The following is a 17,402-nucleotide window of genomic DNA, read 5'->3' as shown; positions in this document are numbered from 1 at the left end:
TACATCTTTATCATTGAATCTACTCATGGCTCATTATGACTGCAAATGCTGATGAACCAAACGAATCTAATGCTTTAACAAGCCATGTCCCCGCAACCTCGGGCACAACGCTCCTCCCGCGTCCAGTCGCGTCCTTGGTATCTCTGCTGACCCAATCAACCTCACTTACGCTACGCATCGGGTCATTCTTTGGTGGAGTTGCCCTAGATGGCGCGCGAGTGACAACCTTAACGAGCTTAGAATTGGGCCGTGCTGTGGTTGAAGGCATTCTGACGCGTGCCGGTCGCGATGTCGCGATTCGTAGTGGGGATGATCATGGACGAATGGAGGCTGAATCACTGTTAGAACGAAGTGTAAGTGAAAAAAATTTACTTCAGGCGAGATCTACTACTCACATCAAATCAGTTAGCAACATTACATACAACCGTAACCTCCGCATCCTTCTTCGCCGCGGCTACTTTTCATTTCTCGTCAACCACGTTGGCTTCCGTGGCGAACTTCTCGCAGGCACTTCTATCAACCCTTGATGCGATTTTAGGATCGACCGAGAGTTCCAGGGCCATTGCGGCTATTATTACCCTAATTCGGCGTGAGTTCAGATCCGTCGACACCGGCGCCAGCATCGAGAAGATCGGTGTGGGGGACCTGTTGATTGGCTCAGTGGGCTTTGCACTTCTGCAGCGCTGGGGTAAAAGGAATACCGAAAGACGACTGCGAGAGAATGGCGGTGATGAAGTCATTTGGGATACCGTCATCCTTGACAATGGAGCCCGGGCAGATGTTGTTGGAACACATCAACTACAATTCCCAAATGAAGCGCGTGAAGAAGGCCCTGACGAGCAGGAGGGCGCTTCATTCGTGATGCCGGGCACTGGGGATCAATCCTTCAATGCCGTGCAGCGACGCTCGAGTAACTCGGATTCATATACAGGGGCTCGTCTTTCGTTCCCACTGGACAGTCAACAACAGGTCTCAGACGAAGATATCCGAGCGTACATCATGAGCCAGTTACCACCAGGCTGTCATGCTTCCATAAGATCCGAGGCTCTGACTGCAAGAACAATCACGGTGGATATTTTCGATGACGAGATGGCTGAAATCGCAGCACCTCCTGGGACTACAATGGTTGAAGAACGATTTCACCATCATGACCATGCAAGTCCTAGTGTGCCGGAATTTTCGAAACTCCCGAAGCACACTGTCGTATTTCGCACAGCCTTCAATAAGTCGCAGAGCACACAGCTGCGACCCCAGGGTCCATCCATCCCGGATTTCATTGAGCCTGATTACCAGCGGCCTTCACAAGTAAATTCGGCATTGGCCGGGAATCCGAGGAGCCAGCTCAAGCGAGCTCAGTCGGAAGGCTCGACGAGTGATGCGACTATCAAAGATGGATTCTCGATATCGAGGTCTTCAACTGGCCAGACTGAAAAGGCCGCAGGCAGAGGCTCTAAATTTGCCCAGCGCTTCAAGCCCGCTGGTCACGAGAAGACCAGCAGCGTGAAGCCACCGCTCCCCAAAAGGCCGGCTGTCAAAGCACCAGGATCCTCTGGCACATCCGCCAGTAGACAGCCTACAAAGCTTGCTCGAGGAGCGGCGTCGATGAAAGAAGCGACCGCACGAGAGAAAGCAAATCGACCAGTCCCAGTCAGACCAAGTCAAACAGCAGAGTATCGGCCTTCCACCCCTGGTCCGAATAGTGGATTACGAAGATCGCCTTTCTCCAACTCTCCCCAAGGCCACTCTCCACGGTCGCAAGCCAAACATGCTCCTGCCCATGGTATGCATGATAGGAACAATTCCAGAGCAGGTCACTATGTTTCGCATGAAAGAAGTCAAGAGTCTCTTCTTACACATACTGATGCCTTCTCACGTCGTGCTGGAGACCTGCGCCCGGGATCTCCTGCCACATCTCGAACTCATGTTCGCAGCACCAGTTCCTTGTCGGTATCAAGGTCTGAAACGGACGGGCCTGTGTCCAATGATTGCCCGGGCTCATCAGCACTGCACAGAAGATCGCAGTCGTATACCCCTAGCATGTACTCTGTCGCGACTGCTGGTTCTGAAACATCGCTTTTGCTAGCTCATCGCTCGCGCAAAAGCGCTTATGAAGATATAGACACCATTCAAGCACTAAATCGTGATGGCATCGTGCCAGGAATCTTTCCAAAGAGGCATTTTGTTCAAAACATACGCCGATTCTGTCGCTTTTCCTCTGCTTCATACGGTTCCAGTGCGTTGAAGGTCATGGGCGTACCTAAGGATGCGAAAAGCATCCCGCATAAAATGTCGGACAGCCATGAACATAGTGCCTTCGAACACAATGCCGGCCTCCCACCATCAACAATTCTACTCTCCTCCTTTGTGGATCCAGCTGGAGGCTCAAATGCGGCCGGTGAAACTGAAAGCGGGTTCCCTCTCGTACACTACCTGTCCATCGACCACGAGTCCAAGGCAGTAGTTCTCACCCTCCGAGGAACCTGGGGCTTTGAAGACATCCTCACAGACATGACCTGCGACTACGACGACCTGGAATGGCAAGGCAAAAATTGGAAGGTACACAAAGGAATGCACGCCTCCGCGAAGCGACTCCTCGAAGGCGGCGGCGGCCGAGTGATGATCACTCTCCGCGCAGCACTGGAAGAGTTCACGGATTACGGCGTCGTACTCTGCGGCCACTCCCTCGGCGGCGGCGTGGCAGCTCTACTCGCAACCATGATCTCGGAGCCAAGCAGCTCTCTTGCAGGCCCATCCTTCGTCACAGCACCTTGCCATCCAATTTCAACCCGCCTTCTAACCGACAGCAACACACAAACCTCAGAATCCACACCACATTACGACCTACCCCCAGGCCGCCCAATCCACGTCTACGCCTACGGTCCCCCAGCCGTAATGTCCCCTTTCCTTCGCCTCGCAACCCGAAACCTAATAACAACAATCGTAAACGGCTCCGACATAGTCCCAAGTCTATCCCTCGGCATCCTTCACGATATGCATACAGCATCCCACCTCTTCAAGACAGACGTCTCCCAGGCAAAAACACATATTCGCCAACGTCTCCACGAAACACTCCGTCAAAGTATCGTGCACAAATTCTATGTCAACCAGCCGCCTCTAGTGGTAAACGCCGGCGATGGCGTAGGCGAAGACGCCTGGGCCTGGAAAACGCTCGCCCTCCTCCGCGACGCGATGCGAGCACCAAAACTGATGCCGCCAGGCGAGGTATTCGTGGTTGAGACTATGCGCGTATTACAGCGCGAAGCATTCACGCCGCAGCCGGAGTTTGGGGATGGGTATCCGAGGCTTGGACGACCTGCTACGAGGGTTCAAATGAGGTTTATTCGGGATGTGGAGAAATGGTTTGGGGAATTGAGATTTGCATCGGGGATGTTGAGTGATCATAATCCGGCTAGGTACGAGACTAGTCTTGCTGCTTTGGTTAGGGGGGTTTTGGATGAGTGATTCATTTGGCTATGTGGTGGATGATCTATGATTTTGGATGAAATTATGATTTACGATGGGATCTATGGTATTTCGGATATACTGGAATTTCGGGTTTGTTAGAATGTCGGATCGATTACGGTATACAGTGGATATAATTTGGATAGATCGTAGAGTAGTACAGACATCAATCATTAAGCTCGGGAATGTTCCGTTTCAGCAACCTTGGGATCCTGCACAGCCGTCAAAGAACCTTAAACCTGAAACACTCCCCCTTGAATCACAAACCTTCGAAGGTTTACATCATAAATAACTGGATCAGGCCGGACATCGCACCTGGTAAGGCACATATCAGCGCGCCAAGAAGATCTACACTGGACCGCAGATGGATACATAGAAAGTCAGCTTGGCCATGTGAGCAAACCCCGAACACGCAGATACTTTCCAAATGTTCTAATCAACTTGAATTGATTCAACCCTGGACTGATGTTTACCGTAGATCAGATACGGTGTGTCTGTAATTGATTATCTGACAATGTTGGTTGGGATTGTTATCGCGAAAGGCGGCGGGTGAGAAGTGAGAACTCACCCCAGTGGCTTATCCCTAACTCCCCGACCTCTATGATGAAACACAACTCTGCAAACATCCAATCCTCCGTGTTCCGTTTATTTCCATTTATGGTACTCCATAGATCCTGTCAATTCTAAACTGCCTGACTTCACCATATTTTCCATTTTTGCGTGATTCGCTGTAGAATGGCTAAACGCATTCCATCCATTACCGACGTCTGGGTCCGGGGAACATCCGAGCGGAGTTAGGATTGGAACTCGCGAACCATAAGCTTTCATTCACCCCAAAATTAAGAAATAGTTAAAATCTAATACCTCCTCCCTATTTGGTATAGATTGGATATTTGGGACAAAGGGGTTCGAAAAGAGTTCGCTAGAAAAGAAATAGCCTTGGCTTAGTCTAGTCTGGTAAGGCTGATCCATCCCAAAATATATATCGCGCAAACTGAGGTCCACCGCTACGAAATGCATGACCAATGTAGGAGACTAAAGTACGAGGATACGTACCTCGCTATAGGAGATTTCGAAACAGTCAAGAAGTAAATGTTTGTCTTCGGAGCTTTACTACTTGAATAGGGTGAGGACTGGGTGGAATCTGAATATGTCAAAGGCGGATGGCTACATTGGATAGGTCATATTATACCTCCCTAGGTGGATGGTAGTATGGATCTAGAGGTTAAAATCGAGTTTAAATTGGAGATATTTGTGATTATCTTCTATAGGTATACCCCGTGGCCTGTAGATTACGCAAGTTATTCCAGTTTCTCCTGGTGTATACCGGCGATCCGAACCCGAACCCGAACCCGAAACCTAGAATAAGACTGGAAATAAGAGGAAAAGAAGGAAGTAATCATAAATAATACATTTCTCGTAATTTTTAATATTTATCGATCTGATCTTCAGAATCTCTAATCCGGCCCAAAAAAATCTCCAAAGAATCCAGGGTATCACGGCGAGCGGAGACAAAAAAGTAGTCATCCCAGATCCAACGCCAAAAAAATCCCAGCGCCCCCATAAAATGACATAGTAAATAACAAAAGAAAATGCAATAAAACAAGATTTGGAAAGATTATTTCTCAAATCATCCATGCAACCATCCATCCAGTCCTTCCGTAAGAAATATGGAAGGAAAGGTAGTAATGCAAAGCAGGTCGGTTCGGTTCAATTTTTGGGGTTTGTTTTGAACCGTTCCATTTGAGCTGTCAAGTGTCTATGACACAAGAGCAGTGGGAGCAGCAGCCGGGATAGGCGCAACAGGACGACCAGAGTGACAACCCCGTTCATGACGCTTCATATTACTGCGCACAGAGAAGGCCTTTCCACAACCGGCATGTGTACACCGGAAAGGCTTCTCGCCCGTGTGAGAGTGGGAGTGTATGCGGAGCGAAGAAGGGCGCGAGAAAGCCTTGTGGCATGTGCGGCAGATATAGCGATCATGGTTCTGCTGGTAGGGAGTTGTAGTGGAAGGTGGGAAGTAGTGGTGGTGTTGCCAAGCAGGAGTAACGGGGGAGATGAGAGATGGAGAGCGAGGAGTAGGTTGTGCGTGTTGGTGGTGAACCTGTTGTTGAGGCATCTGCGGCGCGGTGACGGGCGTCGCGGGCTGGAAGCTTGAGGCTGTTGGTGGGCGGGGGTAGTACATTGGTGCTTGGGCCTCGATGGGAGAAGAGTATGAGAAGACGCTTGGAGCGGGAGAGGCGTAGGGACCGCTGGACATTGGTGCAGAGCCGGTACTTGAGACTGAGGAACGGTGGTGGGACTTCAGTTCTGGAGAACGGGCGTGACCTGATCCGGAGCCTGGACGGAGAGGAGGAGTTGGTGGGAGGTGAATGGTGTCGTAGACATCACGATCCCGGGACAGCGATGGGCTGAGACGTTGACGCTCTGGTGAATGTTAGATGATGTTTAATGTGGGTATAGATTGAAGATGGAAACATACTAGCTGCGTGCTGGCCGTCGGCACCTTCCAACAAACTGGAGATAGAAGGCAAAGAACATTTGACCTGATCCTCGACCGGTGGGGAGGGAGGCGCTTGCAAAGAACGCTTGTGGTAGGTCTCGGTATATGGCTTAGGAGCGCCAGTAAGAAGATTGGCGAGATCCATGATTAAGATACCTCGGTGTTATGGGGTATGAAGTTTGGGGGAGAGGAATACAGAGAAGTAAAGTATGGGGGGCACGAGGGTTTATAGTCAGAACTCGCGTGGATGATCGACGATGCCGAGGGGGAAAGCGAACAGCAAATTAGCCAGGGTGGGTTTCCTGATTGAATCTCGTACAAAAAGGTGAGACAGTCCGTTCTAAAGCTTAATTTAATTAATTATAATAAAATAATAATAAAAACAATTCTTTCGGAGATTAACCCTACGGTGGGGAAGATGACGATGCCATGCGAGCAAAAGAAAAAAAAGTCAAAAACGAGAAAAAGATCAAGAGAAAGCGAGGCCCCACAGGTGATGAACAAGCCAATCAAAAACTGGCGATGTGCCTAGCGTCCGAAGCCACTAGGCCCGATATGGGAGGCCGGAAAGTCCCCGTTGGCCTCGGTTAGCTAGTGCAGATCCTGCTTACCTGTCACATACGCCCCATAAACGGTCGAACCACTCGAATTACGTACTCAGCGCAGAGGTCAGCATGAACCAGAGTATATTACAGAAACTTTCATATAGCAAACTTTCAAATTTATTGTTCTCAGTCTTGGAATACTCACAAGGACACTGATCTGTCAGTAAGGGGCGGCCCCGGATTCATGTCGCGTGGAAGCCAAAAGGGAAGGTCATAAAGGACCCGCATTACGCTAATCCCGAAATGTACAAACCTCCGTTGGGGCCAGACACGCATACAGAATACATAAAAATTACACAATAAAATACTACATGACGGCGGTGGCGGCTCTAAGCGCTCGGGACCGCTGCCTCGCTTACACAAACCTTACAATTGATCGTCAAAGCTACAGATCCTGCATTTTCAATTAAGATTTAACTATATGGTCCACTATTACACGTACGTGTCGACGCAAAAAGTAAAACTAAAAATGAACCAGAGATGTCTTGGCTCCGCATTTACCAGAACAGAAGGTGCCAAAAGGCGATCGCAGGGTCTCCTGAAGATCCTGAGTCCCAAAGTAGAAACGATCTGATCGGCGTTCTGGAACGGGGCCGTTGTCTGGGCCCGTGCACGATTCTGCACAGGCGAGATCGGGGATTGGCCGTTAGTCCTGGATCCGTCCCGACCTCGTGGAAGCGAGGCTCCACTGCTCTGCTTTGGTCCACTCCAGGATCGCCTGCTCCGTGCGGCCGTTTTAGGGGAAGCAAGGGGAGTTTCACTTTCTCCCTGGTGAATATCCTGGTCAGTTACTAAAGCCTTCGTCAGCGACCTTTTTTTGAGTCTCTTGAGTACTGTCTTAGAGACATGGTTGATTATTGTTTTGACTTGTTTGACTTGTTTGCCGGAAGGATTCCGACTACTATTAATGGCCGTAATCAAGAAAAGAAAATATTGACCTGGTACTTCACTAAGATCAATCTAGACATATGCCGATGCACCCCCGACCCCCCAAAACGCGCGTGGAAAGGCTCGAGCGTGATCCACGGCGATCCTCCTGATCGGCCCTTTCGAGAAAAATAACAATTCCTTCCCCACCCATTCACCGCACACGGCACTTCTGTTCGGGATCGACTAGTCTCTAGAATCCCGGCGTTAGTATTCCGCCCGGCTTGATTGGCGTTGCGGCTCGAAGGGGCTGGGTCATTTTTTTTTTGCCTTCCTGCTTGACGCTCTTCATTTCCACACAAAACCCAAAATTTCCATTTACATGGTTTATATGGTACTTGGGGATAATATTCCCGGCAAAATGGGCCAGACGGGAAAGCTCGAAGGTTCTTTCCTTCTTTGCTAGGCTTTTGGTCTATGGTTGAAACGAAACTTTGTCGACAGGACATTCCTCTCCAGGACAAAACCTAATTTGCGGCAGAAGTGTGGCCCGGGCCCGGTGCCTTGGGTGAATGGGAAAATTTACCTAACACTAACAAAGTAACACGACTTTTCTAATTTCTCCTTGGTATTGCTTATGGAGTATCCCGTAGAATGGACTCTCTCACGGAGCACGGCAATCAGATTGTAAAACTAGCCGATCCGAGTGGACATCCGAGACTGACGTAGATCCCTTTCATTGTACTGTAATTTGTATGCGTCGCGTACTAATACCCTTTAAGCCATTCTCCCGGGTAGTGATCGATCGGGGATCATCCCGGCCCATGCGTGGCCCCATGGCCACGCGAGAAGTGTCTCACCCCTTTTTTCCCATATCACATGTGTGGGGCAATCTCCCCCATATTGTATTGTGTCCAACCACGCGGCGAACACATGGCACTTGCATGTCTGCATCTGACCTGAAGCTGCATGGAATTGACTTGAAAAGTAAATTATGAGCGACCGAAGCGAGATGAATTTTATTTTGAATTCATGCTAATCTTACTATGTAGGGATTTGTGTGGGTAGATGTTCCCCACGATCTGCAAAGGACTGGGCCCTGGGACCTTGAACCATCTTGGGAAGGTGAAAAGGGTGCTCGGCAGAGTTATGTCCCGACGGAATCCGTTCGGCATGAAATATGCTTCCCAATTTAATTTATGCTCTTGATTAAAAACGGCATCTCAATCCTTAATATTAATTAATAAGAATAATGTCGTCTTCTAGAATATTTATCACTAATATTTACTGGAATTATAAGTAGACTAGTTATTCTAGTGCATGAGGATCACTAACCCCGGATCCGATCCCTTTTCAACCATACAGCCGCAACTATCGAATTCAATCTAATCATAGATACCAATGTCTCAATCAGGTTTCGTAGACCCTCAAGACCCTCTCACACGTGGAAATGAGTCCCCTTGACGTGTCCAACTGACGCGGAAGCGGACCTGTCACTCTGCGTCTAACCTCCTTCCTGATCCGGCGGATCGCCCCGGTGGATCACCAGGCAACTGCTGGCCATAGCTCCATTCGGGCAGTCTCTCCGGTGCTGTTTTACTTCATTGGTCTGTTCACAACTCTCGATTATACATCATTAGAAAGCATCGGACAACGGCGGATTTGCCGTATACTCTATTGAACGTATTCGTATTGCCTCACCTCAGGGGCAAGGCAAGAGGCAACATTCCACTGTACCCCAACAACAACTGCAGACAACTGCAGAGCTAATCCCTACATTCTAGTCAGTATCATATTATGTTCCTAAATTAACAAGATCATATGCAAGTCCCAATGCAAATGCATCTAAATTTATCGGAAGCGCCCGTATAGAATACGTACAAAAGCAAAAGCACCACCAAAAGCAAAAAACGATGTCTACGTATACCCCCGTATCCCTTTACTATACAAAAGAGAAAAGTGCCCAAAATCCAGAACAAAGCTCAGTGTAGTGTGTAACACCCCTGGATCGACCGACGATCAAAGATCGGAGAAACCGAAAAGAATGTGTCAGCCGCGCTGAAACACGACCTGTTCGTCACTAGGATCGACACCTCCGGTCCAAGCCCCAACAAGCTGGGATCTTAGCGATATCGAACTAGGCCGGATAAGGTATAAACCCCGTGTTGCCGATCGGCCGGTGGTTTTTTTCTTTATTTCCCTTTTTACAATACATTCCTTTCGTTCTAGCGGGGGCGGGAGTAACTTGATTGGGGAGGTGAGGGGATTTCTTTGATGATTAATGTCGGCAATGGTTCCAAGGTTCTGAAGCTAAGCCCCGGAAGTTCCAGCTTTCAACTTTTACTAGGTGGTTGGGCTCATCTGATTTCGTAGATCATCCTGATCCTGTACATGTACTTCGTACATGCACGTACAAAGTACATGACCACATGATTTGCAAGATCTCAGCGCTTACCCGCAAAGGCGATATTTTAGGATCTGGAAATTCCGAGGTCTGTGACTTTGACTTTGCCCTTTCCGAGTTAATTCCGCAATGCGTATCCCCCGTATCACCTACTAGGCAAAGCAATATACAGGTATGATGATGTACCTGTGCACTATACCTTCAGACCAAGTTTTGGGTTTCTCTGATGGACAAACTTCTTGCCTAAAGTGGTCCTTGGTAAGCATTACAATATCTTGCATCCAACTTGATAGCATCAAGGACATAGTACCATAATAGGCGTAGTCTAGTGCAAGGATATGTACCAGTAGTTCGGGTCGTCATCTATTTGCAGTCAGCAATGGCCCCGTGTACATGACCCTCTGACCCCCTCGAGGGCGACTAAGGAAAAGTAAATTCTTTGTTGGCCTAGTCCAGCCTGGCGATCGTTTCAGACCCTGATGCGGGTGATCGGGTGCACTACATACAGTACAGGCGTATGTAGGAGACGTGGCGACTACGCACTAAAGGCAGATCCTGGATGATCAATTGACATTGATTCGAGGAGAGTTCGTTCCCGGCAATGAATTATTCCACGGCAGGGATCTGTATGGATTGTCGCTCGTAAAGAAGGTTTGCCCCAGGATTTGAGGGAATTCTCCATCAACGTAAACCTTGGTTAAACGGGGCTGTATACAATTTGGGCATATACTTTAGGTGTATGCACTTGCTACCGTGCATTATAATTTTTCAAAGCGCTATGCTGAGACCGCGTAGATCATCCCACGGTTGCATCAAGGAGGCGATTAAAAAAAAAACCAAATGCTGTTAATAGAATGGGAACGCATGTGCGATGTGATGTACTATGCATATTAATTCGCATACGCATAACTGCACATCCAGTCTGAACCCCAACTCGAGATGCAACAGTGTAATTGCACACAAACACGGGGTTACATGACTCCATCCTTTTACCTAAGCGAACCCGAACCCGAAACACTAGGATTCACATCCGGCCGACTAGATCTGAATCCTACCGAGGTCATTGTTACACGGCATCTAAGGAACGTGTTGGGAGCTCCGATTGAAATTGAAACATTGGGGGCCGTTAGGATGAGAAGTGGATAATGATTTTCCGGACCATACTTTGTTGGGTGCGAAATGCGATGTTGCGCAAACTTACTTTACTTGAGTTTAATGGCATTTCTTAGCCCCTAGACCTCGGGAATTAGCTGGGAACATCAAAACTGCGCCTTTTATTTTCTATCTTCTCTGTCGTCTTACTATGTTATTGTGCACCTGTAATCTAATCTACGCCGTAAGAGCGGTCTGTGTGCAAATTGCTTTGGCGGATGAACGAATCAGCAAACTTCGGCTGCTCCAAGCGCCCTCCACTTCCGCTTCCACAACCGCATCCGCTCCACATCACCTGGTAATGTGCAGGTTTTAGTAGCCCCGAGCCATTCCGTTGGGATAATCCAATCCCCGGGGTCCCGGATCCGGATAATCAAAGTGAGGAGGCGTTGACTGCTACTATAGTGTTGTTAGTTACCGGGGGCTGGCGGCGGGATCCTAGCCGTTAGCACAGGGAGCGGCGCCACGGTATCGTCCGCGCGTCATGGGCTTGGGGTATCTGTGGTTGAGTTTTGGAGTTGATTTTAGTTTTTTTGATTTCATTTTTTTGATTTCAGTTGACTTTCTATGCATATTTCTAGGGGCGATATGCGTCATACTCCAGTTTGGTATACAGGGAGAAGCGGTGAACTAGAAGAATCAAGAACCGTGAAGATCAAAAGTTTCTATGAACTCTGTGTGGGAGCTTAGCTTCCTGGGAACCTAATTCTTCAGTCAAAGCGTGGACAGCTCAGCATGCAAGATGAAATGCAACGTGTATGTGCATTCGTTATTTGGCCAATGCATCCCAGGTCAACTTACTGTATGTGGCCTGGTCTGTATCTATCAGGATCGACCATGCGGATCGTGGAATATCGAACCAATCACTTAGCTCCTCCACCACACAGATGAGGCGCAGTGTCGATCAGCCTTGTACGGTCACCCATGGGGTTGCATGATGCAGCCAACGAGTAACGCCACAGAGCAGCGGAGGGTGGCCGGTGAGGGGTCGAACAGGGGGACAAAGCCCATGAAATAAAGTTGGCCGTAGCGAGGGGATGCCCAACGTCGCCCAACGATTGGTATGCAAAACCTCCGAAATGGAGCCTGTGATCTGCGACGGAAACGCCCGGTGGTCGATCTGCATGACACTGCAGTTGGCTTTCCATTGCTGACGGTGCGAAAGAGGTAAGGGAGACCGATTCGACGCAGTACCTATTAGAGGCTGTTATTGGAGGTTGAAAATGAAGTTCTGCTTATTTTTACATTCCTTGAATGTTCAAACCTTTCCAATTTATCCGCTTGTCCTATCAGAGTATGGATGTGAAAATCCTTCTAAAGCCTTGGAAATGTCCATCGGAAGCTGCCGTCGTATTGGCAGGGCTACCAGCCTGATCGACAACAGTAACACTTGACCTGCGTTGGTCCACTCCACTCCGGGTATCTGGTTTGTTTCGGTTCGCGCTATGCCAACTACCGGGCAAGGGGCTGGTGCGAATAGAAAAACGGGCTCAGACACGGCATGTCCGATCATGCATGAAGCCCAAAGAATCAGTCTTCCGGAGTGGATACAACGTTCTCCACTGCAACGATACCCGCTTGGGCAGGTCGTTGATTGCTCGTTAAAATGTCCTTCCAAGGTTATATGCATATCAAATTAAATGCTACCTACAGAAAAGTGGACCGATTTCATACACCCCCGCTCCAACGGTTCCACCAAGCTTGATCCCCAACTCCAAAACATGATCCTCAAAACAAGGAAAGCACGAAAGCAAAAAATGGTATCTTAGGTCATTATGCTGTATTGTGTAGATCAGAGCAGGAAATATCAGTCACGAGAAGGAAAAATCCCTCAGGCTCGAACGTTGACTTGACTTCGACTTTCCAGCAGCGGAGGCCTGGCCGTGTCAGTGGTCCGTCCACCTCTAGCAACAATCTGCTTCATGGTGTCAATGGACTTGTGGAAGTTGACCGTTCCACTTTCGGGCATATGCTCGCCACTGTAGATGCAGAGGACTCTCATGCCGCGTTTGTAGGATAGACCACTCAGGAGTTTCGGTGTAATCAGGAAGTACTGGCCACCACCGCCGCCGACGACATTGCCCTCTTCGTCAATCTCTTCTTCGTTCGGCGCACAGGCAATATCCACCAGGCGACCGTGAACCATTCGCTCGTTTCTTGGGTCCATACCCTGGTTGATCTCGTCGACAACGCGGAAAGGGGAGGCCGAGAGCGATTGCAGCGCCATGAGATAGAAAATGGTGCTGACAGCACGCTCGCCACCGGATTGACGGTGGGAGTTCAACAGGGACAGGCTCTCATTTTCACGGAACTTGACCCAGATTTGAATGGACCACTGATCGAATTCGCTGCCGCCAGGCTCCCCATCTGCTGTCTCAGCTTCCACCTTGTCCAGACAGACTTGTCCAGCACAGCCAATGCGCTGGAACGAGTCTGAAAAGGCGTCGCTGATCCTGCTGATAAGTGCATCCAGCCTGGGCTCCCAGTGTGAACGAATTTCACTGATGGCTGCCTGAAATTCTGCCATTTCGGCCTGGAAATCAGAAAGTTTGTTGCGCAGTCTCTCGATCTGTCGTTCGCGATCTTCAAATTCTTTGATCATGTTGGCACTGCCACCTTGGGTCAAATCCAAACGGGCCCTTGCAGACTCCATATCGGCATTGAAGTGATCGATGTTGTAATCGGCCGGGCTCATCATTTCAGCGATCTCCTCACCACCGGGTCTTTCCTTAATCTCATTTGAGAGGCGTTTTGCCGTCCGCATCAATGTCTTGCCATGCTCCTTCGATTCTAGATACGCCGCCTTTATTTGTCTCGCCTCTACGGCCTTTTGTTCTATCATCTTGGCGTAGTCGCTGTGACGAAGCCTTAGAATCTGAAGCTCGGATTTTGCCTCCCCGTGTAGAATGCAAACTTTGCAGAGTTCTCTATATGCTTCGGAGATCTTCTCAACCGCATCCTTTGATGTATTAGCATACATTCTAACAGTAATAGAGAGAAATACTTACGGCATATTCAGCACCAGCCTTGGCCTTTTTATTGGCAAGCAGGTCTTGCTTGTTACGAGTATCAGTAACCCGTTCTCGCATCTTTTCGAAGAGAGTCGTAATGTGAGCCTTTTTAGCCATTTGGGCGGCTATATGGTGTTAGTTCATGAACGCGAAATAGCATATGAAGAGAAGAAACATACCCAGTTTATCAGGAATCGCACGATAGTGTGTGTAAGCAGTCTGCTTTTCGGCTTTCTCCTTTTCGACATCATTCTGTACGCAGTATTAGTATGTCACCGAGAAGCTAGCAAAGAAGGGTTCAATACCATCTCTCGGTTGAGTCGGTCCATGTCGTCCTTGAGCTCATTCAAATTAGCCTTCTCTTCTTCCATGCGTTTCTCAAGCTGTTCCTGTTCAGCTGTCCAGTCCCGGATGTTATCCCGGTGTTGCTGTTTGACTGCCGCATCCACAGGCTGTGATGTCCAGTGCCTCGCAGGATTGATTGCGCGCACGCGAGTTGTTTGAGCTCCTGGACCATACTCCTTACGTCGGGTGATATTGTAAGATTGCTTCCCAGCAACCCACGCGGTGATATTTCCGCTTTCCAGCTCAGAGTAGGCTTCGTCAGAAATATCTGTCAAGGAGACAGGTGTCCTATGCAGGTCTTTCTCGTAGCAAAGCATGGCAATGACCGGGTCGGGGCCCCGTAAGAAGTCTCTGGTGAATCCTTCGAACCCAAGCCGCTGGAGATTCTCGCGGGAAAGCTCAGGCCTCATCGAATCGAGCGATTTGGTGATAGTCTTGATGCTGATGTCCCAAAGATTCAACTCTCTGTTCAACGCTTGTTGCAGCGTGCGAAAGTCTTTTTTGCTTTGCGTCGTGAACGCCGTCAAGTCGTTTCTCTGGAACGCGGACTCAACAGCGCTGGCATAACGAGGATCGGTGACCGAACATGTTACGATAGGAGGGCCGAATACCTCTTTCTCGAACTTGTCCTGGTTTTCGAGAAGCCATTGGTAGGCTGTGTATGTGTCTTTGGACAGTGACCCAAGCTTGCTTTCTTGTTGACCCAGCTGCGAATCCAACCTCGCCAGCTTCTGCTCTTCCGTTTGCTTAAGGCTTTTCAACTCCACAATTCTTTCCGCCATGGGCCGTTTGCTGGCTTGGATTACGCTGGCTTTTTCTTGAATCTCGCGGATTTCTCGCCTTTTCTCATGCTATTCAAATAATCAGTGCTGCTTCTGCCTTGTACATATCAAGTGGCTTACCAATTGCTGATTGTAATCGTCAGGATTGAACTCCACAGCACCATTCTCTTGCTCGCGTGTCAATCTGTTGATCGTCTGCTGAACTAAGCCGGCTTCCTCTCTGTGTTTCTGGGCGGATTTCTTTTCAGCGTCAATCGTGGCGTTCAAGTCCTGTAATTCACGATCTAAATCTTCCATTTTTTTCCCGCGGGATTGAGCGAATGTGGATAATTGTTGGACCTGCTTTTCCCGCGCATCTTTCACGTCGCCGATTTTATCCTTGTACGTCACTTTGGCATTCACGGCTGCCATTGCAGGTGCAAGATCAAGTCTGAGTTGTTCGAATTCCTCTTCAGTTCGGTTTTTCTTCAACTTCAGTTCTTCAAAGCCCCGGTGCCAGTCTTTGTATTCGACAACCGGCCGAAAGAACTCCATATTCTCGATCTTTTGTTGGATCACGGCCCTTTCTCGCATTCTCTCAACATCTGATCTCTGCGCCTCCTGCCGGTTCTCCAGATTCCTTAGCGTCTCCTTGTCATCACGATTAACCATTTCAATATTCTTTTGTTCGGATCGGAGTTTCTTCAAGTTCTCATGTTGTTCGATCATGTCTTCTCCAGCGGCTGCTCTCTGGGTAGAGTGAAGGAGTTCAATGGGGGTGAGAGCAGCGAATTCTGCAACCTTGTCTTGGGGCAGGAACTGGCACAAGTTGTCGACTTGAATAGCGAATTCTTGTGCTAGTTTCAGTACCGCTGTCTTGGAAACAGCCTGCCCATTAAGGGTGAATGAACTCTTGTTTCCGTCTCGCTTGATAGTACGACTAATTACAGGGTTCAGAGTGCCTTTCGGGTGTTTTGCGAGTTCGATCTCGATCGTTGCTTCTCGACAGCCGTGCTTGACGAATTCGCCAAGATCTTTAGCACGTCCGAGATGCTATAGAGCGAGTCAAGTCAGTAGAACTCTATAATGAAACGAGTCCATATGCCATACCTGAGGCCCCCATCCAAGTCCAAGACAAATGGCACAAACCAATGTACTCTTGCCAGTTCCATTAGGCCCAATCACCATATTGAGCTTCGGGCCGGGGTAAAACTCCGCATTGTTATAAGTGACAAAGTTTGTCACTTTAATGCGCACAATTGCGCCAGGCTTGTACCCATTGAGGTCGAATCCTGCATGGGCTTTGAGTGGTTGCCGAGGAGGTGGTGGCATCGACTCTTCGCCTCCATCGGCCGCATCGTCTCCCTCTGCTTCGTCGCTTGAGGGCTCATCGACCGCATCGCCTCGCTCGGTTTCGTCGTTTGAGGACTCATCTTCACTAGAGCGCTCCAGAGCCCTAGCTGTCTCACTTCTCGCTTCATCACCTGAGGTTTCGGCTTCGTGTGCGGGGCTCAGACGAGGGCGTTTACTGCTGGCTGGTTGGGAGAGGCTGGATTCGACACCGCTGCCAGCACTTTCACTTTGATTTCGACGACGGGGGATCGAACTGCGGGACGACATCGTTCACGCAGATGGTGGGGGGTAATCCCATCAGAGTGGAAAGTGAAACCTTGATAAGGAGAAAATGGGAAACGCGACGCGTCTTTGATGCTCAATATTGGGTCCTGTCTAGGTAGGCGGTGAGTCAACCCCGGACATTTCTTTGTCAAGCTTTCTTTGATGTCACTTCAATCTCGACGCTTCGAAGATGGCGTCCCCTCAGAACATTCGTCGGGCAGTTCTAGCTGCTGCGGTAACCTCCGTGACTATTGCAGGCACATTGTATGGGGCTGGCCTAAAGACAAATGAGGAGATTGTCGAAGTGAGTAGCAATGCTTTCATCCCCAACCAAGCAGCATCTATGTTAGTCTGGGGTTTTCTATGATCACCTTGGCTTATTACAGGACTATGGCTAATTTTAGCTCTTCGTGGTACCATAGAATACCAAAAAACGCCAAGAAGCGACGTTCGATGAGCAAATGGCAGTTCTACAAGGCATGCGCTCCAACCTGACAGCCCGAAGAGGAATGATCGAAACTCAAATCCGAGACTTGGACACCAGGATCCAAGAAAAGAACCAAAGAAGTACAGAGGGAAGCGACAAAGAGCGACCGCAGCAAGGCCGTTGAAGGTTTGGTGGCGCCTCCAGATCTAGCCTGCCTTCAAGCAGGATTTCCTGGATCGATTGCT

General features: G+C 49.1%; 4 protein-coding genes across 4 annotated transcripts; 2 read left to right on the top strand and 2 right to left on the bottom strand.

The window, feature by feature from the left end:
- Positions 1–35: 35 nt before the first annotated feature.
- N7503_000377 (lipase family protein) lies at positions 36–3,462 on the top strand (the record flags this gene model as incomplete). The annotated part of the gene is made up of 2 exons (XM_057059938.1): positions 36–353; positions 406–3,462. The coding sequence occupies 2 exons, from the start codon at positions 36–38 to the stop codon at positions 3,460–3,462; spliced, it is 3,375 nt and encodes a 1,124-aa protein (XP_056926861.1).
- Positions 3,463–5,193: 1,731 nt separating this feature from the next.
- N7503_000376 (uncharacterized protein) lies at positions 5,194–6,233 on the bottom strand. The gene is made up of 2 exons (XM_057059937.1): positions 5,948–6,233; positions 5,194–5,892 (listed from the first exon to the last, which is right to left on the bottom strand). The coding sequence occupies exons 1-2, from the start codon at positions 6,111–6,113 to the stop codon at positions 5,222–5,224; spliced, it is 837 nt and encodes a 278-aa protein (XP_056926860.1). The 5' UTR covers positions 6,114–6,233; the 3' UTR covers positions 5,194–5,221.
- Positions 6,234–12,570: 6,337 nt separating this feature from the next.
- N7503_000375 (DNA repair ATPase SMC5) lies at positions 12,571–16,733 on the bottom strand (the record flags this gene model as incomplete). The annotated part of the gene is made up of 6 exons (XM_057059936.1): positions 12,571–13,955; positions 14,005–14,132; positions 14,187–14,259; positions 14,313–15,203; positions 15,255–16,166; positions 16,224–16,733. 6 exons carry the CDS (start codon positions 16,731–16,733, stop codon positions 12,828–12,830), a joined length of 3,642 nt encoding a protein of 1,213 aa, XP_056926859.1. The 3' UTR covers positions 12,571–12,827.
- Positions 16,734–16,920: 187 nt separating this feature from the next.
- N7503_000374 (uncharacterized protein) lies at positions 16,921–17,341 on the top strand (the record flags this gene model as incomplete). Its single annotated transcript, XM_057059935.1, has 2 exons — positions 16,921–17,034; positions 17,153–17,341. The coding sequence occupies 2 exons, from the start codon at positions 16,921–16,923 to the stop codon at positions 17,339–17,341; spliced, it is 303 nt and encodes a 100-aa protein (XP_056926858.1).
- Between the last annotated feature and the right edge of the window lie 61 nt (positions 17,342–17,402).

This window comes from Penicillium pulvis, assembly GCF_028828015.1.
Source record: "Penicillium pulvis strain IBT 33274 chromosome Unknown contig_10_segment0_segment0, whole genome shotgun sequence".
Taxonomy (NCBI): domain Eukaryota; kingdom Fungi; phylum Ascomycota; class Eurotiomycetes; order Eurotiales; family Aspergillaceae; genus Penicillium; species Penicillium pulvis.
Note: the sequence above shows the minus strand (reverse complement) of the source record. Positions and strands in the feature narration are given on the sequence as shown.